General features: G+C 39.6%; 1 protein-coding gene across 7 annotated transcripts in view; it reads left to right on the forward strand.

Moving 5' to 3' along the window:
- LOC117573282 (filamin-A) overlaps positions 1–24,840 on the forward strand; it is a 34,991-nt gene that overhangs the window by 1,817 nt on the left and 8,334 nt on the right. The window contains exons 1-14 of one of the 7 annotated variants that reach the window (XM_034256372.2): positions 469–1,116; positions 2,409–2,730; positions 11,432–11,576; positions 11,649–11,984; positions 12,432–12,446; positions 13,413–13,504; positions 13,563–14,855; positions 14,913–15,299; positions 15,419–15,985; positions 16,283–17,087; positions 17,150–17,602; positions 17,677–17,812; positions 21,574–21,657; positions 22,124–22,214. In XM_034256372.2, the coding sequence (XP_034112263.1) occupies positions 640–1,116; positions 2,409–2,730; positions 11,432–11,576; positions 11,649–11,984; positions 12,432–12,446; positions 13,413–13,504; positions 13,563–14,855; positions 14,913–15,299; positions 15,419–15,985; positions 16,283–17,087; positions 17,150–17,602; positions 17,677–17,812; positions 21,574–21,657; positions 22,124–22,214 (5,203 nt within the window). In that variant the 5' untranslated portion in view covers positions 469–639. Of the gene's footprint in view, positions 1–468; positions 1,117–2,408; positions 2,731–11,431; positions 11,577–11,648; positions 11,985–12,431; positions 12,447–13,412; positions 13,505–13,562; positions 14,856–14,912; positions 15,300–15,418; positions 15,986–16,282; positions 17,088–17,149; positions 17,603–17,676; positions 17,813–21,573; positions 21,658–22,123; positions 22,215–24,578; positions 24,653–24,840 lie in introns of those variants that run through there. The other 6 variants (XM_034256374.2, XM_034256373.2, XM_034256375.2 and 3 more) reach the window with 6 other exon arrangements.

Below are 24,840 nucleotides of genomic sequence, written 5' to 3' on the forward strand. Positions count from 1 at the left end.
GAGAGCAGCAGCCAGAGCGCCAAGAATTTGTGAGCGCAATGCCAGAGAGCAATTTTATGAGAGAGGGAGACCGGTAAATAAAAGAAAGCAGCAAAACAACAATAACAAACCGGTCATTAAAATATGTGCGCACATAAGTATGTATGTATGCATGTGCATACTTGTATCAGGGATGTTGTCAGAAGTGTGTTACGTAGGGGGTCTCTGTGAATAACTTAACAATTAATGCATACCATCTTTCGATTTAAATGCTACGATATGCATATTAAGCTGACGTCTTTTCATAATTCTTTTGTTCACAACTATTGCGTAAGAGAGCAGGTTGTTTAATGTACATTTTTAAAATAAAAATATACTTGTTTTTATCAGCATATAATATAACGCCCATACAATTGCGAAATTTGTACTCGAACGTTTACTTTTTGTGCAGAGTGTAAAAAGCGTGCAGTTGAGAGCAAGCAAAGCAAACCAAGAAGAGAGCGCCAAAGCAAAGGAATTTGTAAGCGCCCCAACTGAGAGCAAGAGAGCCAGAGAGAGCGATAAACAAAAACAAGCAACAAAAAGCGTGATCAGTGGCAGAAGCAACAACAACAACAACTTTTCGAAGCGAAGAAGCAGAGACAGAAACCGGCCATCAAAATGTACAGCGATCAGCAGCAGTTGGTGTTAGTTAACGGTGGTACGCTCAACAGTAACGACGCTGTCGGCGACGAGCGTCATTTAAATCCAACGACGAGACACAATAATAGCAACAACAACAATACCAACAATCGCATCCATAATAACAATAGAAGTGCGCTCGTCCCTCCAGTTGGTGAATTAGTGCAAAACGCGAATTATACAAACGGCAAAAGTCAAACGACACAGGCGACATTATTTCTCAATCACAACAACAACAGCGGCAACCGAAAGAACCCGCCAAATTTGCCAACGTCGACGACACCACAGAACGTTGCAGCAGCCAAAGCAGCCACCGCGTGTGTTTATACAAATTGCAATAGTAACAACAATTGTAGCAATTTAAGTTTTTACGCGCAACAACCAACAAATAACTCCAACAACAACTACTACAACAACAACAGTAGCAGTGACAACCCAGTCTATCAACAAGTGCAGGTGTGTGTTCTTTCTCTCCTTCTCAAAGGCGACAGCGTTGCCAGACTATTCGCCAGACAGAAACTTTTGCTTTTGTGGGCGCGCTACAATTTTGTAATTCTTGTTGTCGCTCGCGGACATTTCGCAATTAATGAAAATGTTAATGAACTTCACACGCTGCGCACCGAGCGCGGCGAAATATTTTTGTTTGTTGTCTCTCTTTCGCCGCATCGCCGCTGACGTCGTCGCTCCATTTCTTTTTTCTAGCCCTTTTTTCGCCAGACAGGCGACGACTGGCTACCTACTCTATTTTGGTTGATGTAGCCGGCAGCGCACAAACACACTCACGCACGAACGCACATACATATGTACGTGTGTATGTACAGTGGATCACAGCTTATTTCAATCAACACCCAAAATTTAGAGTGTTATTTCGGGAAAGCTAAGAGAGATACTAAATAAATTGAAATGAAGAATTTTAGTCTGAAGTTAATGTTTAATATATGAGACTTCAGTATTTTTTTGTTATTTAAATTCAATTAAAAACAAAGAAGTTACCAAAAGTCAAAGCTTTGAATACAAATAAAAATGTAAAAAATTAAATTTATTTACATTTTTCTAAGCTTAAACATAATTTTAAAAATTTGCATTTAAATTATTTTAGTATCTCCTAATGCTTTAGAATTCGGTTTCAAATAGCTGTGTTCCACTGTATGTATCATGTTTGTCTCTTTTTTGCCTCCCATTCAACTTCTTTTCGTGCGTTCTTTAACCTTTAAGCCACAAAGGCTTTTAAGCGATATTTTCCCATGCAGAGGGAATCCTAAAAACTCATGCATATTAACATGCTCATAATATTATTTAACAGTTGGAATGGTTAGAGTATGCCAGCTTCGCCACCAAGCCATTAGCTTGGTATCTAGAAGAAGAGGCTAACGATCATGTGTGTGTGCGTGGAAAGTTGAATGAATGTCCACTTCACCCAGATGGAGAGTGTGTGAGTGTGTGGGGCTTTAAACTGGAACAAATTGGCGGCGACGCAGCTAAGTCAGCCACACCTTGTGTGTGTGTGCTATTAGATCGTATCGAATACAATCGGCCATGCTCAACGACAGTCTCCATTTCTCCTCTTTCCATGCGTCTGTGCATTAAGTGGTTTTTGCAGTTACACTCCCACCCACACACATTAAACAATTGCCACATATCACTTCATATGTCCATTTTCCATATCCTGCCCAAACTTGTTTTACAACAACCAATAAAAAAAGAGATTTGCTAACCCACAAAAAAACCACCCACCCAAAAACAAGCAGCAGTCAGAGCAGTACGAGGAGAATTTCGACGAAGATATGGAGGCCGAACGTGATCTTGCCGAGGATGCGCAATGGAAGAAAATCCAACAGAACACCTTCACACGTTGGGCCAATGAGCATCTGAAGACCATCGATCGTTCCATCAACAATCTGGAAACGGATCTCTCCGATGGCCTACGGCTGATTTGTCTCATCGAGGTGCTCTCCCAGAAGCGTTTGCCCAAATACAATAAACGTCCAACATTCCGTAGCCAGAAACTGGAGAACGTATCGGTTGCACTCAAATTCCTCGAGGATGAGGGCATCAAAATTGTTAATATTGGTGAGTTGTACAACATTTTGTTCACATATTTTTGATTTATCTTCTCTTCCTGTTCTGGGAATTTGGGATTAGTTTTTTTTTTTTTTTTGTGTTGTATTTTTGAAATGGGTTGGGTTTTAGGTTTTAGCGCGACTTTAAAGTCACGTCTGGCTGTGGCCATGAGTCAACTTAGCAACTCTGAAAATAAGCAAATTTGTTGTGTTCATGCAAATTGCATAATATGCGATTATATTATTATCAAATGCCAATATAACCATAGGTGGGTAACCGATGAGATAGCGGAAAAGAGAATAGCATTCATTTAAAGAAAAAGGTCTCGCTTAACTGACGACTCCTCTATTGCATTCCAAACAAATCGTTAAATATATATTTCTCTTTTTTTTGTGTGTGTTATTTTCTGGTTTTTTTCAATACCTCGTTTCCAGACTACAAAACAAAATGATGTCATACGCGTTGAGTTCGTAGCGCCAGCTTCAATGCGATTTTTACTTTCATTTCATTTGTACTGCATAATTTAAGATCTGTATGACAAATTTGCAGTGCCAGGTGTATTTTATATGATGCCAGTTAATTCAGAATACGTAGCCGTATCACGATCGTAATGTGTTTATACCCGCTACCCATAGGGTAGAAGGGTATTATAACTTTGTGGCGACAGGAAATGTATGTAACAGGTAGAAGGAGGCATCTCCGACCCTATAAAGTATATATATTCTTGATCAGCGTCAACAGACGAGACGATATAGCCATGTCCGTCTGTCCGTATGAACACCTAGATCTCAGAGACTATAAGAGATAGAGCTATAATTTTTCGACAGCATTTGTTATGTTTGCACGCAGATCAAGTTTGTTTCAAATTTTTGCCACGCCCCCTTCCGCCCCTGCAAATAAAAAAAATCGAATAACTAGCCTAATTTTAAAGCTAGAATTGCGAATTTTGGTATATACAATAATTACTACAGTAGTTATTCCTAATAATTTGATTGCGATCAGATAAAAATTTGGTATGTTTTTAGTATTTTTGCAGTATATTTGGTATATTTTGAGAATAATACCGCAAAATATATTGCTTTTAATCAAATTGGGTAGCGGGTATCTCACAGTCGAGCACACTCGACTGTATCTTTCTTACTTGTTTTATTTGATTTCATTTCACACACGCCGCGTCGCCATCAATTTGATGGCCTGTTTCCCACCCAAAGAACTCCAACGAAGCGTGGACATAGACTGAAGGTTCTTTTTCATCGCCACCACGCTGGGGCTTCATTTTGATAGCTATCGTTTACATAGACTCTCCTCTATGTGTTTATCTAAAGACCCTCAACAGCGACGAGTCACAAGCTCGCTCTAACGGCATCAAAACAATATGTTTAATAGCGTGCTAATTTGCATTGATTAATACAAAAAAAAGAAAAATAAAAACTATGAGCATGTGATACGATAGTGTAGGTTGAATGACTCACAAGAATAAGCTCACTCAGTACTCAGTGTCGAATCTGAGCTCAACGTTCACTCGGTCAGCTCAAAATGTAATAAATATATTTACACATATACTTATTTGTGTGTGTGTCTTCTAATTACCCCTCAGCTTTTTTTTTATGGGCGACTCATGACGCAATTGATTAGCCACCCAGTCTAACTGTTTGTCTGTCAATCTCGACAGAGTCGCTTGAGTTTGTCTGTAATTTCATTACGAGAAGTCTACAGATAAGGCTGAAGATCATTCAGTAGGTGACACCTACACAACACACATACTAATACATACATTTATTAATGTGTGTGTGTGGCATGAAGTGTACATAAAAACCAGTTTGTCAATAATTGACAGCTACGTAAACAATGTTAACATTTATGGGTCCCAACCGTTTCGATACTCTCTCAAAGGGTATTTTCATGTTGTCACGCATTAAATTTAATATTTCTCAATTGCTTTCTTAATCAGTTTAATTTTAGAACTTCTTTTTCGTCATAGAAATTCCTTATAAAATGTATTTACGGTTTTTCTGCAAATCGTTCTTCACCTCGGGTTTCGTTCTAATTATAGAGAGAGAGCTCATTTAAATTATGTCATAAAAAATTAATTCAAGCGTATTTAAAAGTCAACTCGCATTTGTTGTCCCCCTTTAGGGCTGCTTTATCAACAAAAGCGTGTGGAAGAAAAAAGAGTTTAAATTCCAAAATTGTAGCGCCTGGAAGAAGGAAAAAAAAAACAAACGGAATGTGGGCAATAAAATAAAATACAAGAGTATCGCAGTGCAGAGCGCCAAAAAAAAGTACTCGTAAATAATTTATGGTCTTTTGTCAATTCGTGTTGCTAATCAGCAAATGGAACTTTCGCTTTTGTTTTAACGATATCGAATCGCCCGGCGATAAGCTGTCGCAAAAAAAATAAAATTGGCATTAACATTGCAAAAAAAATTCAATTTTTGGCTATTGAAATTTGTCTATGAATCAAGTTAGCAACAATTATTAGAGAAGTTTATACATTTTCTTTTTGACTCATCGATTGGGTCAGTCAATTTCTTAGTACGACATTTTAATGAATCATTTAATGAATGAATTCACGTCCTGTCTTCAGATTTACAACTTTGTCAGCTCGATTATTTATTTGTTTGTCTTCAGCATTCATCCAAAAAGAAATCGATCCAAATTTGTTGAATTCTGCCATTAAACCAATTGAAATTTTCATATGTAGTATTTATTTTGTTAATTAATTTAACGAGCTGCACCTCTTCCTGTCGCAAAGAGAAATGCGCCATAGAAATTACATTTTTGGGCCTGGGAATTGTGTGATCTGCAAGTGAAACTGGTTTCCAAATGCTCTCAAGACATTTCTCACTTGGTTCTCTTGATATCTTTGAGCGCTTTTGTGCTGTCAATTGAATTAGCGAGAAGTCTACCCCAAAAAAAAAACCCGTGCCCACTTGTAGATCCATTCTCATATCTGCAAATGTTTGCGCTAAAATCTACAACAACAGGAACAGAAAAAAATAAAAATAAAATGATAAAGCAGTCGCGCGCAATAAAATGCAAAAAATAACTTAACACAAAAAAACAGAAAAGAAACAAATACTAAGCAAAGAGAAACAATCCTAATACATGAAGATATATCATACATATTCGTATGTGTACGAGTTGAGTATATAGAGAGAAGTCGCTCAGTTTGCTCAATGACATCATCTGCGGCTTTTTTGTCGAGTTTGCGTGAAGTTTCGGTTTGTGTGTTGTTGGGGGCTTTAATAAATGTTTGTGGATTGTTTTCAATTCTTCACTTCACACACAACCACACAGAGATTTCTTGCAAACAGTTTTTCTACAATTCTTCGAAATTCTGATCATCATCTTCAACATCATCATGCAGTTATCTAACTCAATTTGTCACAGACAATTGATCACTATTGATGACGCCATATTATCAAGGGCTCAGCTGAGTCAGAATTCTATAATTTAACTACGAATGCGATTCATAAATTGAAGCATAATTGAGGCTTCATGTTCCATTTGACCTAGTTTCTTATTTCGATTGCTTCTTAATAGTTTCCTCAAATATTAACAACTTTTCATAAAGATTTATTATGCTAGTCAAGCAGTTGCTGCTTATAAAGATGTTACTCGAATCTTCTCTTATCTCTTCTTGACATTGTCATTGGTATTTATTCTGTTTAATAAATTTGTTTTGTTTTTTTTTTTTAAGCTTCATAAGCTCTTTGCTGCTATTTATTCTTAGAACTCGCTAACGATAGCAACAAGTTTCTATTGTATTTGGCTTTTTTTTTATCATTGAAATGCATCAAAAAAGAGATTGTTAGCTTTTCCACATTATTTATAATTTTTAATTGGGGAAATTGATCCATAAACAGCTATCTGTGATACCCGAAAGTTTCTTTATAATTAGACTTAAAAATAAAGCTATTAAAATGAAAATTTTCAAGTTTACTGTTTATTTATCTGCGAAATTTTTAAAGCATTTTCTTAGAATATGAATTTTACTTTTATTCATTTAAAATAGCTTCTTCCTGATTATCTAGGAAGTCTCTTTCTGCATTCTGAAATAATCTTTATTTAGCTAAAATTTTTGTAAAATTTGTTAAACACTTTAAGAAAAAACTAGTTTATTCTTAACAGCTTTGCTTTTAGCACAGCTCTTAAAGGGAAGCGTATCCAGTTCTAGTTTAACTGCAAGATTGCGCTGCTTTCGTGTTATCTGCTTAAATTAGTTGAATTATGTACATAACTGTTATATTTTGAAAGTAGAATAATTATCAGGCAACGCCAAATATTAAATATTTATACATTTTATACATACTCGTTTCCCTTGGGAATTGCTGGTTGCTTCTTCTGCATGATATAAGCTATGTTGTGGCTTCCGTTGATTTTGTTTTTTTAATTTTTTCGGTGGGGTAAACATGTATTTGCTTAAGCCAAACTCACGTAGATGAATCATCTGTGCAGCGCCCACATTATCAAAAGGTTTCCGCTGAATTCCACCTGACACGTTGAGTTTAAAGTGTGTCGATTGCAATAATGATGATGACGATGATGATGATGATGTATTATGCAGTCAGCACGTATTAATCATTGCATATTTTATTAAACTGTGGAAGTTGTTAACATGACGCCATCAATTGCCTGGCACTCGTCACGGCTGTTGCAAGTGACATTGGATCACTGAAAATAGAAATGATGCGAGCGACTTTGAATGGATTCGCCTTCTCCCTCTTTTCCTCTCTTCCTCTCTTTCTCGCTCCTTCTAGACATTCCTATTATCAGCGTCATTGTTGTTTATTTGATAAGATTAAGCTTTGAGTATTGTGCGCTCTCTGCAATCTACATCGAATCTATAGCAATTTAGTCATCTATTCAAATTAGCAACTTTGTCCGTCAGAAGCTATTAGAGAGGCCGTCTGGAGCGTGAAAATACTGCAGACCCGGTTCAATTAACCCCGAAACAAGTGCGCGTCGACAATGAAAAATTACACACTAAATTGCGGAGAAAGAGCTACAATTTGTGGGGCCACAAGGCGTATACTTGATGTGGCAAGAACCCACGCCAAAGTGTCCAAAATGGTGCTGAGCAGCTTATAGTTTGTGATGATTGTTGTTTCTTCGCCGCAGCAGCAACAGGCTCAACTTTCTACGCAATGACAGTTCCGTGACATTCTTGACACCGTTTGCCCTGCCCTGACTCTGAGTTTGCCTCAAACTCTGATTCCGATTCCAATTCCGACTGACTCTGAGTCTAATTTAATTAGAGACGCGCTGCCAGACGGCAGTTAAGCCGATCTCCGTCCGCCTGATTAGACCAGGTCGTGTGGGAAACTGGTTTTCCCAGGCACACACATTTTCTCTCTCTAGAAAAATGTCGGAAAAATCAGAGACTGAGCTAAGCTCTCTTCCTCTGTGTCTGTGTCTGCAACTAAGTCTGTCTCGTTGTCTTTGGTATGCGCGTGCCGCTCAAGAACGTGTCTGACGACTGTGACCCAGCCCCACAGTCTCTTGGCATTGGCCTCAGCCTCAGTTTCAGTCGCTGCCTCAGCTTCAGCTTAAGCTACAAAGTCACACAGACTCCGTCTACGAGTTCGATGTGAAGTGTTGGCAATTTAGTTGCTGCTGGCGCTGCTGTTCTTGGTTGTTTATCTGCTGTAAATTAAGTAGTTTTCTTCTTTAGTTGCGCTCAACATCATAATTCTTGCATGTGGCAGCTAAATTGTGCCACGTCATGCGGCATAAAGTCAAGCTATGGTAATGATTTGCTTTGGCTGCTACAAGCAGCAAGCAAACCTTTTGGTCAAGTGAGGGCAATAGATAGCATCTCAAAGATACATTCCACACACTCAGATTTACATAATGTTGCAAGCATCTGCAACATGTTGCGACTTGCGTCTCACGCTGTTGCCTCGGCAAAAAAAAAAAGCGATTAGCTAAAATATGTTCACACTTGTTAATGCACAGCGAGAAAAACAATCAATTCGTTTTGGTTGAAATAAGCTTTGTTGAATATAATATAAAAATGTTATGGCTTTAGTGTTATTAATTGCATTGATTTATAATTCCGATTGTGTAAATACTGTATTTTTAAAGTGCAATAATTTAACTTGATTTATAATGCAATATTTGTCTTTATTTTCGTTTATTAATCCTGAATTCTTCAAGTGCAATAAATTCGCCATTTTTTTTCTCCCTCTGTATATGTGCTAAAAGTATTTTATTTGACGTGTCTTCCTCCGACAGAGAGGAGTGTGTAGATACTTATCGCAGTTATGGCAGCTCGATTGGCATTCATTTGCATATTTCTACATAGCAAAGCAGACATTCTTGTGAGAGACAACAATTCAGTTGACAAGCAATTCCAGTTAGAAGACACTCGCCACAGATCGCCTGCCTAATTAGCCAAATCATCTCTCTCTCTATCTTGCAACTCACGATCACAGCATGCGCTGTTGCCGTTTTAATTGCAGCTTTCATCTTAGCCTCTCTCTCTCAGTCTATGAATAGTATATTGCATGTATATGTGTCAACAAAGTTGGCTTAAAGCAGTAGTAAATGTGCCGGGTAATACATTTGTCATGGCAGCATTTCAAACGTTAAGCGTAAAACATTTTAAGTGGCCATTGAGATGTGCGTTTAAATGGCCACAGGCTGCCAATTTGACGGCATTTGGCAGGCAGGCCAACCCGACCAAGCTGGCCAACTTGGCCAGCTTAACTTGACCAACTTGCTAACAGCAATAGCAACAGCAAAAAAAACTGCCGGTTTCAACTCCCATTCTCTCTCTCTCTCTTTCGCTGCTCTTTGCTTTCTTTGTCTCCCAACAAGTGGCTCGAAAAGTAAACAATGCCAAATTGCAAATTTAACAAATGTCGTCTTGGCTGCGTGGCCTCAAGGGGGCGTAAACATGCTTAGCGGGGGGCGTAAGTGTTGCCATAAAAAGATGTGTCCCCCCTGCAAAATGGTTTGTTTGTATAGTGTGTGCCATGAGCTGAGAGCTGAGCTGTATCAGTAAATGGTTTAACGGCCCGTTGAGCAGCCAAAGCAGCGGCAACGAGCGTTCTACTAGAAAGCACCCTGAACACGCAAGTGATAGACTAGGGAATACTCTGTACTTTGAGAGACTGAAAGATAGATATTGATGTCGATATAAGCATGAGAATGGAAAGCTATGAATGAAGATGCAGAGAATTGATATATCATTTCTCCTTTTAAACCATATGGTCATATATAAAGTATATAGTATTTATTCTATATATTCTTTACATTATATATGGACTCTATATATTTATATATTACATATATGCCAGAGTACTACTAATATATAACATACTATAATAAATAGTGTACCAATATAATATTATAGAGTATAATATCCTTACTTTTTTATTAGTGTTCATATCCAAATTGAATTCAAATTATATATGTATAATTATATATTTAATGAATTTCAATGTTTTACGAGAGTGTCTTAATGAGATCTTAGACCTTTTTTACATTATCATAATTTATTCTATTACAAAAGGTAACTTTTATAAAAAAGTTTTACAAATATTTAAAGAAGAATATAATACTAAAGTATAGATATTTACACATGCAAATTTTTCCATTTAAATATAGATACTCTTATTACTTATAATATTATTAACTGGTTAGTTATCATTTCATTCTTCTTTGTCTATCTTTAACTATGCACATACTACCACACATCACTGCAGTTGGCTTAGAATTTGGCTCGTAAGCAAATGCTGCATTTGGTTACAACTGTTGACCAGGGCAACTGCAAGAGTTTCGCTCAACTTTCACTCCGATAAAATGCATTTCACATGACAACAACCACAACAATAATGATGACACTTGTTGTCTTTCTTGGTAGTTGGTTTAGGCCTTAATGCCATGGCCAGTCATGCCGGCAACGTTAGTTCCAGATCGTTAGACAGCACCTTATACAGCTGACAGAGTTGTGCTCAGGTGTTGGGTAATCTGTAAGTTTCGCTGCTTTACTAATTGATAAGCGATCGATGTGGAGCGCACAAGAAAAAGAACCTTTCACTTTGTTAACGGCCATGATATGCTTATCAAATGTCTATTGACGCCCAGTTCTTGTGGTTCAATAAACTCACAACAGAAATCAAAGAAGAGCAGCAGCTGAGGAATGGCAATTCAATTTAGTGTGATTACCATAACAAAAGACAAATCTGTTTGCTATTTCTGTTTTGGCCGGAGACGAGGTCGCGTCTTGTGAAACCGGCCAGACAACTTGGTCGCGTGCAGCCCTGAACTTGACCAGGCCAAAATGCCGATTGCCGACTGCGACTGCGACGTCGTCGTTGTCGTTGTCTTGTTGTAGCAAAGTTGTTGTAACAGTTAGCAAATATCTTGCACATAATTGGCAGCTTGTCGTTCAACGGCAACAAGTTTACAAGCGAAAAGCAAGGGGCAGGGGCAGGGGTTGGGGTATCGGGTGTTGGCATTGACAGATGGGGCTTGTCGGGCCTGCGGCTGCAGCTTCTGTACTTGCTGCACATTCGCAGAGATGTATTTACGAGCAGGCAGTTTGCCACTGTCTCAAGTGGTCATAGCAATTAATAGATATATTAAGTTTATGACGGTTTTGCAGAGTCTCCGTAACGGTGCAGCTCTCGTTCCCATTCCCGTTCCTCATTCCCGGTTTGACAAGCACCTCGCTTTAACCGCTTTTTTGTTTTTACAGACTCTTCGGATATTGTCGATTGCAAGCTCAAGCTGATATTGGGCCTCATCTGGACGCTCATTCTGCACTACTCGATATCGATGCCCATGTGGGATGGCGAGGATGAGAAGCAGTTGAATGGCTCGGGTCCAACGCCCAAGCAGCGGTAATTTTTTAACTTGCCCCCTCTTCGTCGAGTTCTCGCTCTTTAATAAATCTCTTTTATTTTGTGTGGCAGCTTGTTGAATTGGATACACGCCAGGATACCCGATATGCCCATCAATAACTTCACCAACGACTGGACCACAGGCAAGGCTGTGGGCGCTCTTGTCGATGCTTGTGCGCCTGGCCTCTGTCCCGACTGGGAAATGTGGGATCCCAAGGATGCTGTGCAGAATGCCTCCGAGGCCATGGGTCTGGCCGATGATTGGCTTAATGTGCGTCAACTGATCAAGCCCGAGGAGCTTGTCAATCCCAATGTGGATGAGCAGTCGATGATGACGTACTTGTCGCAATACCCCAACTCAAAGTTGAAGACCGGCGCCCCATTGCGTCCCAAGACGAATCCCAACAGGTGAGTGCAGTCATCAATCTTTCATCTTCGATTTCTTCGCTCTGTCTATCTCCCTCTCTCTCTCTCTCTCTTTCGGCTAACTGCAACTGTGGCACGTAATCTTTCTTTTCCCCTGGATTCAAGTTAATTCACTTTTTGCTTTCTCAACTGCACAAAATGCATTTGATTAATAAACCCCAAAACTGAAATTCTAATTTTGAATCTTCTTTCTCTCTCTCTCTTTCTTCTCTTTATTTATATTTACTATGTCTATGTATGCAATTATCTGGGCAAATATTTTAATTGATTGGATATTGTTTTTGTTTTCCATCCCGCTCCAATAAAAATGTGTATATATATTTGTCTATATACATACTACTACTATATATGTTTAACTACCTGAATACCCGCCTATATATACAAAATATATGTATATAAAAAATTTACTGTCTGAAATGCAAAACTCAGCATTCCTCCGCCGCGGTAAGTTCGGCATGCTTTTTCTTCTTTCGGTTACTGACTGAAACGGCCGTCAATTCTTTTGGCTTATGTTTTTGATATTTATTCGTTGTAGTTATTTTTTCTTGATTTGTTTTTGTTCATTCTTCTTTCTGGTGTGTGCGTGCGTCTGCGCCCGCTTCACATGATTTAAATGTTCTTACCAGTTTTATTTTATTGTTACTTTTAACTTTTGTTGTTGCTGCTGCTGATGTTGCTGCGCTGTTGTTGATGTTGTTGTTTGTTATCTGCGGCTTTACCTTGTGCCTAGCCTTGAGCGCACGTATCTAATGGATACTTCAACACGCCGGTTCTCTGGCCGGCTTCTGGCTTCGCCTGTTTGCTGCTGGCTGCTGGTTGTCTGCTGCTTTGTTGTATCTTGGCTCTGTCTCTGTTTTTGATCTTTGTATTTGTACATACTCGTAACATTCTTGTTCGCTTTGTGCGGCTTCATTAGCGCATTTTGTTGCCAACAATTAGTATTAACAAAACAACTTTAAAGCCATGCAGTAAACGCTCGCTAATTAAATCCGCAACGCTCTGTTCAAGTTCGTTAAGTTTTCGAAATTCACTTGTTAGCACTCGAAAATAGGCAGCGATTTTGTAAAAACAAAAAGAAATTTGGTTTTCCCACTCGAAGAACGCGAGTTATTGCATTTCACATTCCTAGCTCCTAAATCATTTGTAATTAATTATCATAACCCAAGCCAATCCACAGCACTAATATTATTGTAAAATTTGGAAATTCGCATTTCATTCGCCTAAGTTTTTCTAATACTCTGGCGCTTAAAAGCATGCTATGCTTGAAAATTCGTAGCATACTTTTGGCTGCTCTTTTTAATTGCAGTCATTAGAAAGAGTGTTGCATACTTGTAGACAGTTTTTGAAATTTCATTCACCTTTATTTTTACTAGATTACAACGTACTAATTATGTTTTTCTCCTGACACAGAGTGCGTGCTTATGGTCCTGGCATCGAACCAATCGGTCCCGTGGTTGGCGCACCTGCCAATTTCACCGTTGAAACTTTCTCTGCTGGCAAGGGTAAGTCATAACATAATCACAGCAATTGTGCAACTGCTTATGTGTCTTTTTTTGCTAGGTGTTGTCGATGTGGACATCGAGGGACCCAACGGAGAAGTCGAGAAGGCCGATGTGCGTTTCAACAATGACAAGAATCTCACCTACACGATTTCTTACATACCCAAGGCCGAGGGTGTGCACAAGGTGACTGTTAAGTATTCGGGTCGTGATATTCCCAAGTCGCCGTTCCCCGTTAAGGTTGAGGGACATGCTGGCGATGCCTCAAAGGTTAAGGTTACCGGTCCCGGCATTCAGCCCAGCGGCGTGACCATCAAGAAGCCCACATTCTTCGATATACTCACCAAGGATGCGGGTCGCGGTGTGCCCGAGGTGATCATCATCGATCCAGCCAACCACAAGACATCTGTGGCGGCTAAGGTTCGTCAGTTGGAGAATGATACTTGGCGCTGCGAATACGTCACCGCACTCCAAGGGCTCCACTCGGTCAATGTGTTCTATGCCGGCACTCCCATCCCGAACAGTCCATTCCCTGTGAAGGTGGCTCCACTGTCGGATGCTCGCAAGGTGCGCGTCTCTGGACGTGGCCTGCAGGCGACGGGAGTGCGTGTTGGTGACGATGCTGACTTTAAGATCCATACCGAGGGTGCTGGCGAGGGTGTGCCCGAAGTGCGCGTCATCGGACCCGGTGGCATGAACCAGAATGTCATGCAGTCCAAGGTGGATGGCAACACGTACGAATGCCACTATTATCCCACTAAGGAGGGTCGCTATGTGGTCATGGTTACCTTCAGTGGCCAGGAAGTGCCCAAGTCACCGTTTGAGGTGAAAGTGGGTCCCAAGAAGGAATCCTCCATTGTTGCCTACGGTCCAGGTTTGAGCAGCGGCGTCATTGGTTACCCAGCTGCCTTTGTTGTGGAGACAAATGGCGAGACGGGCGCATTGGGCTTCACTGTGGCCGGTCCCTCGCAGGCTGAGATCGAGTGCCATGACAATGGTGATGGCTCCGCATTAGTCAAGTATCATCCAACTGCTGTGGGCGAGTATGCTGTGCACATTCTGTGCGACAACGAGGACATACCCAAGTCACCATTCATTGCCCAAATACTGCCACGCACCGACTTCCATCCCGAGCTGGTCAAGGCCAGCGGTCCAGGCCTGGAGAAGAACGGCGTTACTGTCAATCAACCCACCAGCTTCGATGTGGACACCAGCAAGGCTGGCAATGCACCACTAGATGTGGTTGTTCAAGATGTGTATGGCGTTAAGTTGCCCGTGCAGATCAAGAATAATCCCGATGGCACCAAGAAGGTCAGCTACACCCCAACCTCCGGCGTAGCTCACACTGTGGAAGGTAATTATACTCCTTTTACTTAAACTGTGACTTTATTAATCTCGTTTCCACCTGCAGTCAACTACGGTGGCGTCTCTACGCCCAACTCGCCGCATCGCATCTATGTGGGCGTGCCCGTGGATGCGGCCAAGGTGCAAGCTTTTGGACCCTGGCTGCAGCCTGGCGTACGTCCCAATGTGCCCACCCACTTCAATGTGGACGCACGCGACGCTGGCGATGCTGAGCTAAAGGTGAAGGTTGTGCACGAGGACACCAAGCTGGATGTTCCATGCCGCATCATCGACAACGAGGACAACACCTATTCGGTCGAAGTCATTCCACCCATGAAGGGCGCCTACACCACAACCATGACGTATGGCGGTCAACGTGTGCCTCTGGGCCAGAAGGTCGTCGTCGAGCAGACAGTAGATGTGTCCAAGATCAAGGTGGACGGTCTCGAGCCCAGTAAGTACTCTTAGAAAGTAGTTTCCATTTATATTGTAGGATCTTTCTCTACTATATTTGATTGTGAGTTTTGTTATGGTCTTAAGTCCAAGTCACATTTCATTCATCCCACACTTAAGCTGCGCCCCTGAACAGTTTACAGCAGTTTCGCATCATTACCCATGGGCTGCCCAAGGCGGATTTGGCGGTGACCATCACCAGTCCATCAGGCAATCGCATTAAGGCACACATCATACCTACAGCCGAGGGATTTCTGGTCAATTTCACGCCCACCCAACTGGGTGAATATCTGCTAAGCATTTGCTTTGGTGGCACACCGATCACGCCGCGTCCCTTCCGTCTGCAATGTCTGACGGGCAGCGACTCCAATAAGGTGCATGCCTTCGGACCTGGTCTGGAGCGTGGCATTGTTGGCCAGCCGGCAGAGTTTATGATTGACACACGTGGCGCAGGTCAAGGCGGCTTGGGCGTCACCGTTGAGGGGCCCTGCGAGGCGGCCATCAATTGTCGGGATAACGGCGATGGCACTTGTAATGTGGCCTATCTGCCCACCGAGGCGGGTGATTATAGTGTGAACATTACGTTCAACGAACGACACATCAATGGCTCACCATTCCAACCGATAATTGTGCCCGTGCCGAATTTGAAGAATACACGCGTCAGCGGCATCGGCATCCAGCCGCATGGTAGGCATTGGAGTTGCACAGTTGCCACTTACCAACCGAGTTCCTGCTGCTCCGTAAACACCTCTAATCCGCTCAATTGCAGCTGACCACAAAGGCTAATCTCTGACAGCCCGCCACTGCCTCAGCCTCCGTCTCCGCCTCGTTACGTTGTTGTTGTATTTTCTAATTGTTGTCTTGCATTTTGTTGTTGAAACTAAAACCATTTGATACACTAATCGCATCGCCAATGTTATTGTTGTTCTACTCTTTCTATTTTCTTCTCATTTGCCTTGCTAATAATACTTTCCTTCCCCTTAGGTGTCATCGTCAATGCCGCCACCGACTTTATGGTCGACATGAGCAAGGTGGGCAGCAATATTGATTCAGGCAAGCTCTCCTGCGCCATCTTTGATCCCAAGGGTCATGTGCTGCCCAGCAAGATTGTTCAGGGACCCACCGACGACATCTTCCGCATCATGTACAGTCCCTTTGAGGCTGGTCGCCACACTATCGAGTTGATGTACGACAATATCCCTGTGCCTGGCTCGCCATTTGTGGTCAACGTGAAGAGTGGATGCGATCCGACACGCTGCAAGGCCTATGGACCTGGCTTGGAGAAGGGTCTGACCAATCAGAAGAACAAATTCACCGTGGAGACCAAGGGCGCCGGCAATGGTGGTCTTTCGCTAGCCATTGAGGGACCCTCCGAGGCTAAGATGACGTGCACGGATAACCGTGATGGCAGCTGCGATGTCGATTATCTGGCCACCGATCCCGGAGAGTATGATATTACCATTAGGTTTGCTGATAAGCATATTCCCGGCTCGCCATTCCGTGTGCTCGTCGAGGAGACTGTTGATCCCAGCAAAGTGAAAGTCTATGGACCGGGCATTGAGCACGGTCAAGTGCGCGAAGGAGTGCCAACGGTGTTCAATGTGGATGTGGGCGAGGCTGGACCTGGTCGCATTGCCGTCAAATTGACCAACACCGAGGGCATCCCAGTTGACAATCTGAGCGTGGAGGACAAGGGCAATTGCATTTATGCGGTGCACTATGTGCCACCCAAGGCGGGCTCTGTGTTGACCTGCCAGGTCAAGTTTGCCGACGTCGAGGTGCCATGCAGGTGAGTCTTCTAGATTGCATATATATAGAGTAGATACAGGACTCCTTAATCTCTGTTTGCAGTCCATTTGTGATGACCGTCTTCCCCAAATCCGAGGCAACCAAGGTGCGTGTCAAGGGCGTGAATGAGAAGAAAAAGACTCCTGCTTCGCTGCCCGCTGAATTCGAGATTGATACCAAACAAGCTGGCCAGGCTGACATCAATGTGGCCATCAAGAACCCTAAGGGCAAACCGATGCAACCACGTCTCGAGGAAGTAGCCACCGGCACCTATGTGGTATCCTTTGTGCCTGACGAGTGTGGCACGTATCAGTGCAGCATCAAGTATGGCGACAAGGAAATCGATGGTTCGCCCTTCAAACTCGAAGCATTCCCCACCGGCGAGGCCAAGAAATGCAAGCTAGTGGAGCAGGTGCCAAAGATTCTGCCCTCGGGTAGTCAGTCACACTTGAAGGTTGATGCTCGTGAAGCTGGCGATGGTGCTGTAACCTGCAAGATCACCAACAAGGAAGGCAGGTGAGTAACAACAGCCAAAAACTTCCACCCCATTAGAGGTGGCATAATATTTGATTCCTTGCCTTTCTTCGCAGCGAAATTGTTGACATCGATGTGATCGAGAAGGATGGCTTGTTTGACATCTTGTATGCCTTGAATGATCCCGGAGATTATGACATCAATGTGAAGTTCGGTGGCAAGGATATACCGAATGGTAGCTTCTCCATTAAGGTAGCCTGATTTGTCCATCATTTACCAAAAACAAACAAACACTCATGTCCCAAGTCAGTCCCCATTTGAAATGAGAATGGGGAAATGTTTGTTGACACGAAAAATTAGCAATTATTATCATAATTATTATTTCCTTCTATATCAAATCTAGTCACATAAGCGATGTCGGGAGATATCCATATTATATTATCTATACATCTATATTTATATATGATACTTATATAATCTAGTCAGAGATTCGCAGTCATTTTTATTGGTGTTTGTGTCTTGTGCGTCCCTTTCATGTTAATCGACAAATTGTTTATGTACAAAAAGAAAACAACTCATTTTGTTCGCAATACAAAAACACGCAAACAATTTACCTAATGTATACATCGATGTACATATATTTGACGTATGTATGTATGTACTTAATGTATGTATGCATCAAGTCATGAAGACCATGAAAACTCGGCAATAAAACAAGGAATACAATTTAAGTGCAACATTGTAAAACATGACAACAAAATAAATGAGTAAAAGATGAAGAAAAACCGTTGGGAAAAATTCTTAAGCAAAAAAAAAAAAAAAAAAAAAAAAACAAAAACAAATTTCAACTGAAATTGAATTGCATGCAAATTTGTTCGTTATATTCAAAATTTATAATTATTTGAACCAACCAAATATGCTCTGCTATGCCAAAATTACAAAATGCGCTTTGTTTTACATTTATGCATATTCAATGCACCACAACAAAAATTATTCAATTGTTTTAATGCTTTCATTTATACTTTGTTATACAACACTCGTATTTGCTGTCGTAGTGTGTGCGTAAGTTGTTTGTGTGTGTTTGTATTTGTATTTATTGTATTGTTGTATTTTTGATTTTGATTAATTTGTATTGTTAACACAGCCAATCCAAAGCACAAAAATGATACTTCAACTGATTGCGCTCGTATTCGTATTGTTATTATTATTACGCTTAAGCACAAAACATTTCTACCAAATAATTTTTATAATAATTGCTAATTTAACAAACAATTCTCCTCTAACCCCTTGACCATCCATCTCCAACTTCGAGGCGTATACTTTGCACTTGCGATGTGAACAATTCTTTTCTGTTGCAGGCACGATCATGTGAATTTGCTGTAAGTACTACAATATTCATTAGATTCGTAAATGTTGACAGCGTGAGTAATGAACATGTCTGCAACGCGCTGACAAGATAAAAACATCTGACAGCAGCAACAACAACAACAACAACACCCAAAAGATGCACATCAGTCAGTCAGTTGAACAATTCGAATAAAACAATTTCATATTCGCGGGCATTTTGCCCAGCTATGCAACTATATTGAAGCAAAGATTAATTATGTTTAATCCCAGCAGATTCGCACAATTTGTTAGCTTTCAAATTAAATTATGTATGCTCAGACATATAACCCACTCTTCGCCCCTTGCTAAAGGGCAAGTGTTGTTTGTCTGTCATCTGTCTATTTTTGACAGCGATCTTTAGAAGCTCAAGAACTTCATTATCTCGCTTGGCTGCCGCATTGTCTACGTGACACAAAACACACTCATTGGCCCTATTTTCAAAACATGGGGCAATCAAATTTTTAATGGCAGAAAATTAAGAATCTATTTCTGTTGGAAGTTAAAAGAAATAAAATTTTTGGAGGAATTAAACAGAAAGTATGAAAAACTATTTGAAAATAGATTTATGTATTGCTAGGAGTCGATAAAAATAGTTAAAAATTATTAATATATTAAATATGTGAGAGAGGTCTCGAAAATATATTAGAAAATTCTTCCAAAATGGATAAAAGAAGACAACTATTCTAGGTAAATTTCTAGAGGGAGTATAAACTAAATTAATAATACAGCTAATCATACATCAATATTAAAAAGAAATCCTTTTATTGAACTTAGATAAAAAGTTATCCACTTTTAGTTAAGGATCTTAAATGAAAAACATATTTATTGAGATTGAGTTCACGCTCTAAATGTTTATACAGAAATATTTTATGCAAAATTAGGAAAAGTAATTGTGTGAAATAGAAATTAACACATTGTTCGCTGTCGAAATGAATTATATTATCTTAATAATAATAATCAACGGAATTAAGAATGCTAAAAATACATACATATTTACATCTATAATAATAGTGCACATAGTATAAACGAGTGCAGACTGCGTCGAGCGGAAAGACAGCAAAATTTTAATGTAAAAATTTCGAAATTTTATTAGTGCCGCATACAACAAATTTAGAAACATTTACGAAAATAATGAATGTGTAAATTTGTGTGTGTATCAAAAAGTTCATAAAGTGTGACCAGGCTGTGTGTTTATATGTGATATATACATGTAAGAATCACTCTATAATAATAATATTATATATGTGTATATAGTATAGGTTGTACAAACACATGTAAATGGTGTTAAAAGTTGTTGTCGTTGTTGTTGCTGTTGTTGTTGCAGCGCCATCGCGTGGCCAACGCAAATATCAAGTATACGACAGCGGCGACTGCATATGATATTCATTTTCTGCAAGCAACAAAACTGTTGCAAGTAATTAAAATAAGAAAACACACATGCTTATATGTATGTGAGTGTGTTTTCTTTTTGTGGAATCTATTAAGATTGGCAAGAGGAAGTGCAGTCTATAGAGAGCTGCGATGCCAACAAACTAATACACCTAGTCGCCATTGCTAGTCGTGCACCGATTCTTAGTCAGAGTTTGTCCTCGCGACTGTCGTCATCGTTGTCACCGTCATCTCGCCGTCGCGTTCTGGAAGTGTAAAAGGTGGCCGAAAAAGCAAAAAAAAAAAAAAAAGATTTTCCATTCCATCCATGCATTTTATTGATTCGATTTCATGACGTTTTTTGATGCATGTCGCATGAGTGTATTCGGATTTGTGTGCAGAGATCTTGAGAGTCTGTCAAGAAAAAATGGCGAATTGCATATGTAACGACAGCAGTCGCTGCTGCCTTTTGCATTTCTAGTTTTTCTATATATTTTCCTTCTTTTTTTTTTCTTTGGCAATTTTCGATCTCATTGATTGGCCGTGTATTCGCGTACTTCTTATTAATAGCGCAAATATTTTATTGAGATTTGTATCTTTGACTTTTCTCGATTTGGCCACGGATATGGCACGGAATTATTTCAATATTTGCACTCATTATAATGTGCTTATGCAACAGCTGTTGTGGAAATTCTTTGCACATGACCAACAGCAGCAGCAGCAACAAAAACTACGACTACAACGCGTCAATCAATGCCACTTCCTTCTTTTATTCTGCTTCTGAATGCGTGCGTGCGTCTGCCTACATTACGTATACGTAGCATTCATAATCCTAATCCTAATCGCAATTGTATATTTATTATTTATGCCATTGTGTGTTGTTGTGTTTTTCACCCTTTTTTTTGTGTTTTTTGCATCGCTTTTGTTGTTTCACACTTTCAAGTTTCATTCCATATCAATCAATGCATCAACTTTTAATAATAAGCAGAAGCCATCGCCATCGCGGCATCGACATCAACATCGTCGACTCGTAATTGAAATATTTCTGCGATTTCACTTCACAAGTGCAAAGTATACGAATCTATCTCGAAGAAGTAGTACTCGGCTTCGTAGTTGTGTGGTTGTAGTACTCGTCGTTGTGTTCTTATTTCCAAATTGTGCCTGCTTGTTGTTTTATGAATTTCGATTGAAATTTACTATATACATATTGAATTTTGTGGATAACTGGCAATTTTCAATTTTATTTTCATTGACCTCAGGCTGTCGAAAGCATCGAACAATACTCGCATAGTGAATATATCGAGGAGCATACGACCAAAGTGGTTCAACAAACAACAACACAGGTGAGTGGAGCATAATTAGATATATTTTTAAGATTTTTAAAGGATTAAATTCGGATAAAAAGAAAAATGTTGTAAATTAAAAGTGATCTTTTAAATATCGTAAATTGAAAAGAATTTGAGTGAGAAAAGTACAGTTTCAGTGAGATTTCATAATAAAGAAATATTATTTCTCTTTGAAAGTTATAAGCTTAGTTAATACTGAATATTGAATTGGAACCTTTAATTTAAATGTTCAGTTCATTGTTTGTCACATCTAACATATTTAAGCCTAAATTTAAGCCAACAGTTAAATGAAATTATAATTTATAATCTTTAATTTTTACCTTAAAGTTGGTTTTCTTTTCATCTTTTTCTGAGTCAATTTTGTTGCATTTAAATTGGTTTCGTAGAACTTGAAACTGTTTTTCATATTATACAAAATTTCAAAATTAATCATTTTTTTTAATGAAATTCCACTTTATTTCAGAGCGAACTTGTCAACGGAAAGTCGGAAGTTACTTATCGCAGCGTTGCCTTTGAGAAATTGCCACTTCCCACAACAGGCGGAAACGTTACTGGTGCGTATACTTTATATTTATTCAATTAGCACAAAACTGTGTTCGTTTTCTATGTTTTCTATATTTTTCGCATTGAAAAACTGTTTTCTTTAGCGAGTAGCTTTTGTCATTAATTTTGAAACCATTTTTATGCGCAAAATGAAAGCGTCAGCGCCAAAAGAAATTTAAATTAAACGCAAAAAAATGTGATTTGTTTAATCTAGAAAATATTTATGCGCCATTTAAACAGTCGCTCTCCCTCGTATTTGCAATTTAGTGCAGCGCCTTTAGAAAAAGATGTTTTCGCGCTTCTATTGTGAAAGTCGTTTTTGTAGTAGAGAAACGAAAATAGAAAGTCTCGCCGAGCTGTCGTAAATTTTGACATATTTATACGACTTAAAAATACAATATTAAACATAAGCAAAGCCACATATATGCTAAACGATGAGACATCATCATGGACAACGCACTCGACTAGGACAGATGCAGATTTTGAGAGTGCAACGAGCTGGGATGAAGAAGAAACGAATGGCGGCGACAGCTTATCTGGTTAATTGTTGACAGACGGACAACTTAATTAGACAATGGACGACAACGAGAGCGACATTATGACAGATATGTGATATTTGTTTGTAAATTGATGTGGAGGTGGCGATGCTTGATGATTTTGGCATTTCTTTTGTTTTCTTTGACTCTTTGGTGTGGTTCATTGACTTTGCCTCGTGCAAGTAATGAGGTAGAATTTGAATTGAGCAACTTGTTCGTTAATTATATGAATTTATGTGATTCTGTGCGCTTCGTCGAGGGATTTACGAGTTGTAAAACGCTTTGCCAGCAATTTCATTAAATTCTCAACATGATTGATGACTTTCGTTCGTTCGTTGCTGTGCTGTGCACTCTGCACATTCAAATCAATAAATACGCGAATAATATTCTGCAAAAATATGTTCGTTCGATTTTTCACGCTTCCATGCAATTTTCAAACATTTTCGCCGCTTGGCTACGCAACAACGTTGTCGCAATGTCGTTCTCTATGGTCACCAACAGCCAAAAACTGGGTCTGGGCTCCTCATTAAGATCACACAGCGCGCCACGTTCCATTTGGCTTGGGGCGGACTCACTCTCTGGCTATCAATAAGTTCTTTTGCTTATGTTATTTTGCCTCTTGGTTAAGTGTCGCCTCTTTGTGGTTGTGGTTGTGGCTTGTGGTGCTTTTATGGTGCGCTCCATTTCGTTTGAAGATGGTTTATTGTAAATGATTCGTTTTGGCCAAATGGCATTTTTTGTTGCGCATTTGTTGCACTGATTTTTCATAGCTCATCTCAATGACTAAATGAATCGAGTGACTGCTTCATCACTCCCCTTTTGTAACTTCATTGCAACTCAATTGAATTTATTTTTAAATGTTCTCTCGCATTTGCATTTGCAAATCACATATTCATACGATTTTTGATTGATATTCTCAATGCCAGCATTTTGGCTATTACAAAATCAATTACATAAGCGCGATTCGATTGGCATAATACATATTCCAATATATTTCGTGTGTATTCGATTAATTGAAACTGTTTGACAAAATGTTTAACGCATTTTTGGCATACCAAATGGTTTTTATTATATGCGTATTTTATCGTTAGATATTTCTGCCTCCTCCAAGCTATAAAAATCCACAATTTGCATTTTATTTTTAAACATTTTTAATATCAACGTTTGATTTCATTTTTTTTCTCCTGTTTTTAATGGGCAAATATTAATAAATTTTATGTCGTCTTCGGCTGCAATAAGTAATAAATTGTATTTCCTTTAGCAAAAAAAAAAAAAGAATATATATATAGCATATATATCTATAATTAAAAGTCTATGGATATATGTAAGATGTGTATGACCTGAGATCAGAAAGAAGAAACGCAAAAACGCGAAAAATGAATTTCATATTTGCACCTTTTCGAGCTCGAAATTCGAAATGACAACTGTTAAATGTCCAAATTACCAATACTAGGACACCACACTCTAGGCGCATTCTATGTTAGCAGCAGCAATAAAATGCGCCTGTATTAGTGTGTGTGTGTGTGTGTATGTTCGATATATAGAGAGACACACACTTGTCATATGTACAAATATTTCCAATTTTCTATATATTTTTTTTTTCTATAATTTATATCTCGTTCATTGGCTCTGCTCTTTGCCTACTTTATAGCAAAAGGCCACAACATCGTCAGCCATATTTTCGAAGATTCAAATTGGTGTATGTGTGTGTGTGTGTGAGTGCATTTGTATGTGTGTGATGGTTGATCTATGCTGCCGACGTCGCTGTCGCTGCTGCGACGCATCTTTTGGTGGTAGGAGCTGGCGTGCTTTTATATATTGGCCTTAATTTCGATTTGGAACTGTCGATGTTCACTTGAAATCGGGACGTGGAGACGCGTGGACCTGCAAATACGTCGCTGGCAATTAAAATCGTGCGCTAACAAATGACACATACATAAAAATTAATCACAATAATCATTTAACAAAATTTACTTGTGTGCGAGTGTGTTAAAGGATTCTCTCGAATTTCAACTAAATTATATAATTTCTAATTTATTTTGTGTGCGTGTGTGTGTGTGAGTGTTTTGTCCTTGTTGTTTTTTGCATGTCCCCAGCAGGG

Source organism: Drosophila albomicans, chromosome 2R (assembly GCF_009650485.2).
Source record: "Drosophila albomicans strain 15112-1751.03 chromosome 2R, ASM965048v2, whole genome shotgun sequence".
NCBI classification, from domain to species: domain Eukaryota; kingdom Metazoa; phylum Arthropoda; class Insecta; order Diptera; family Drosophilidae; genus Drosophila; species Drosophila albomicans.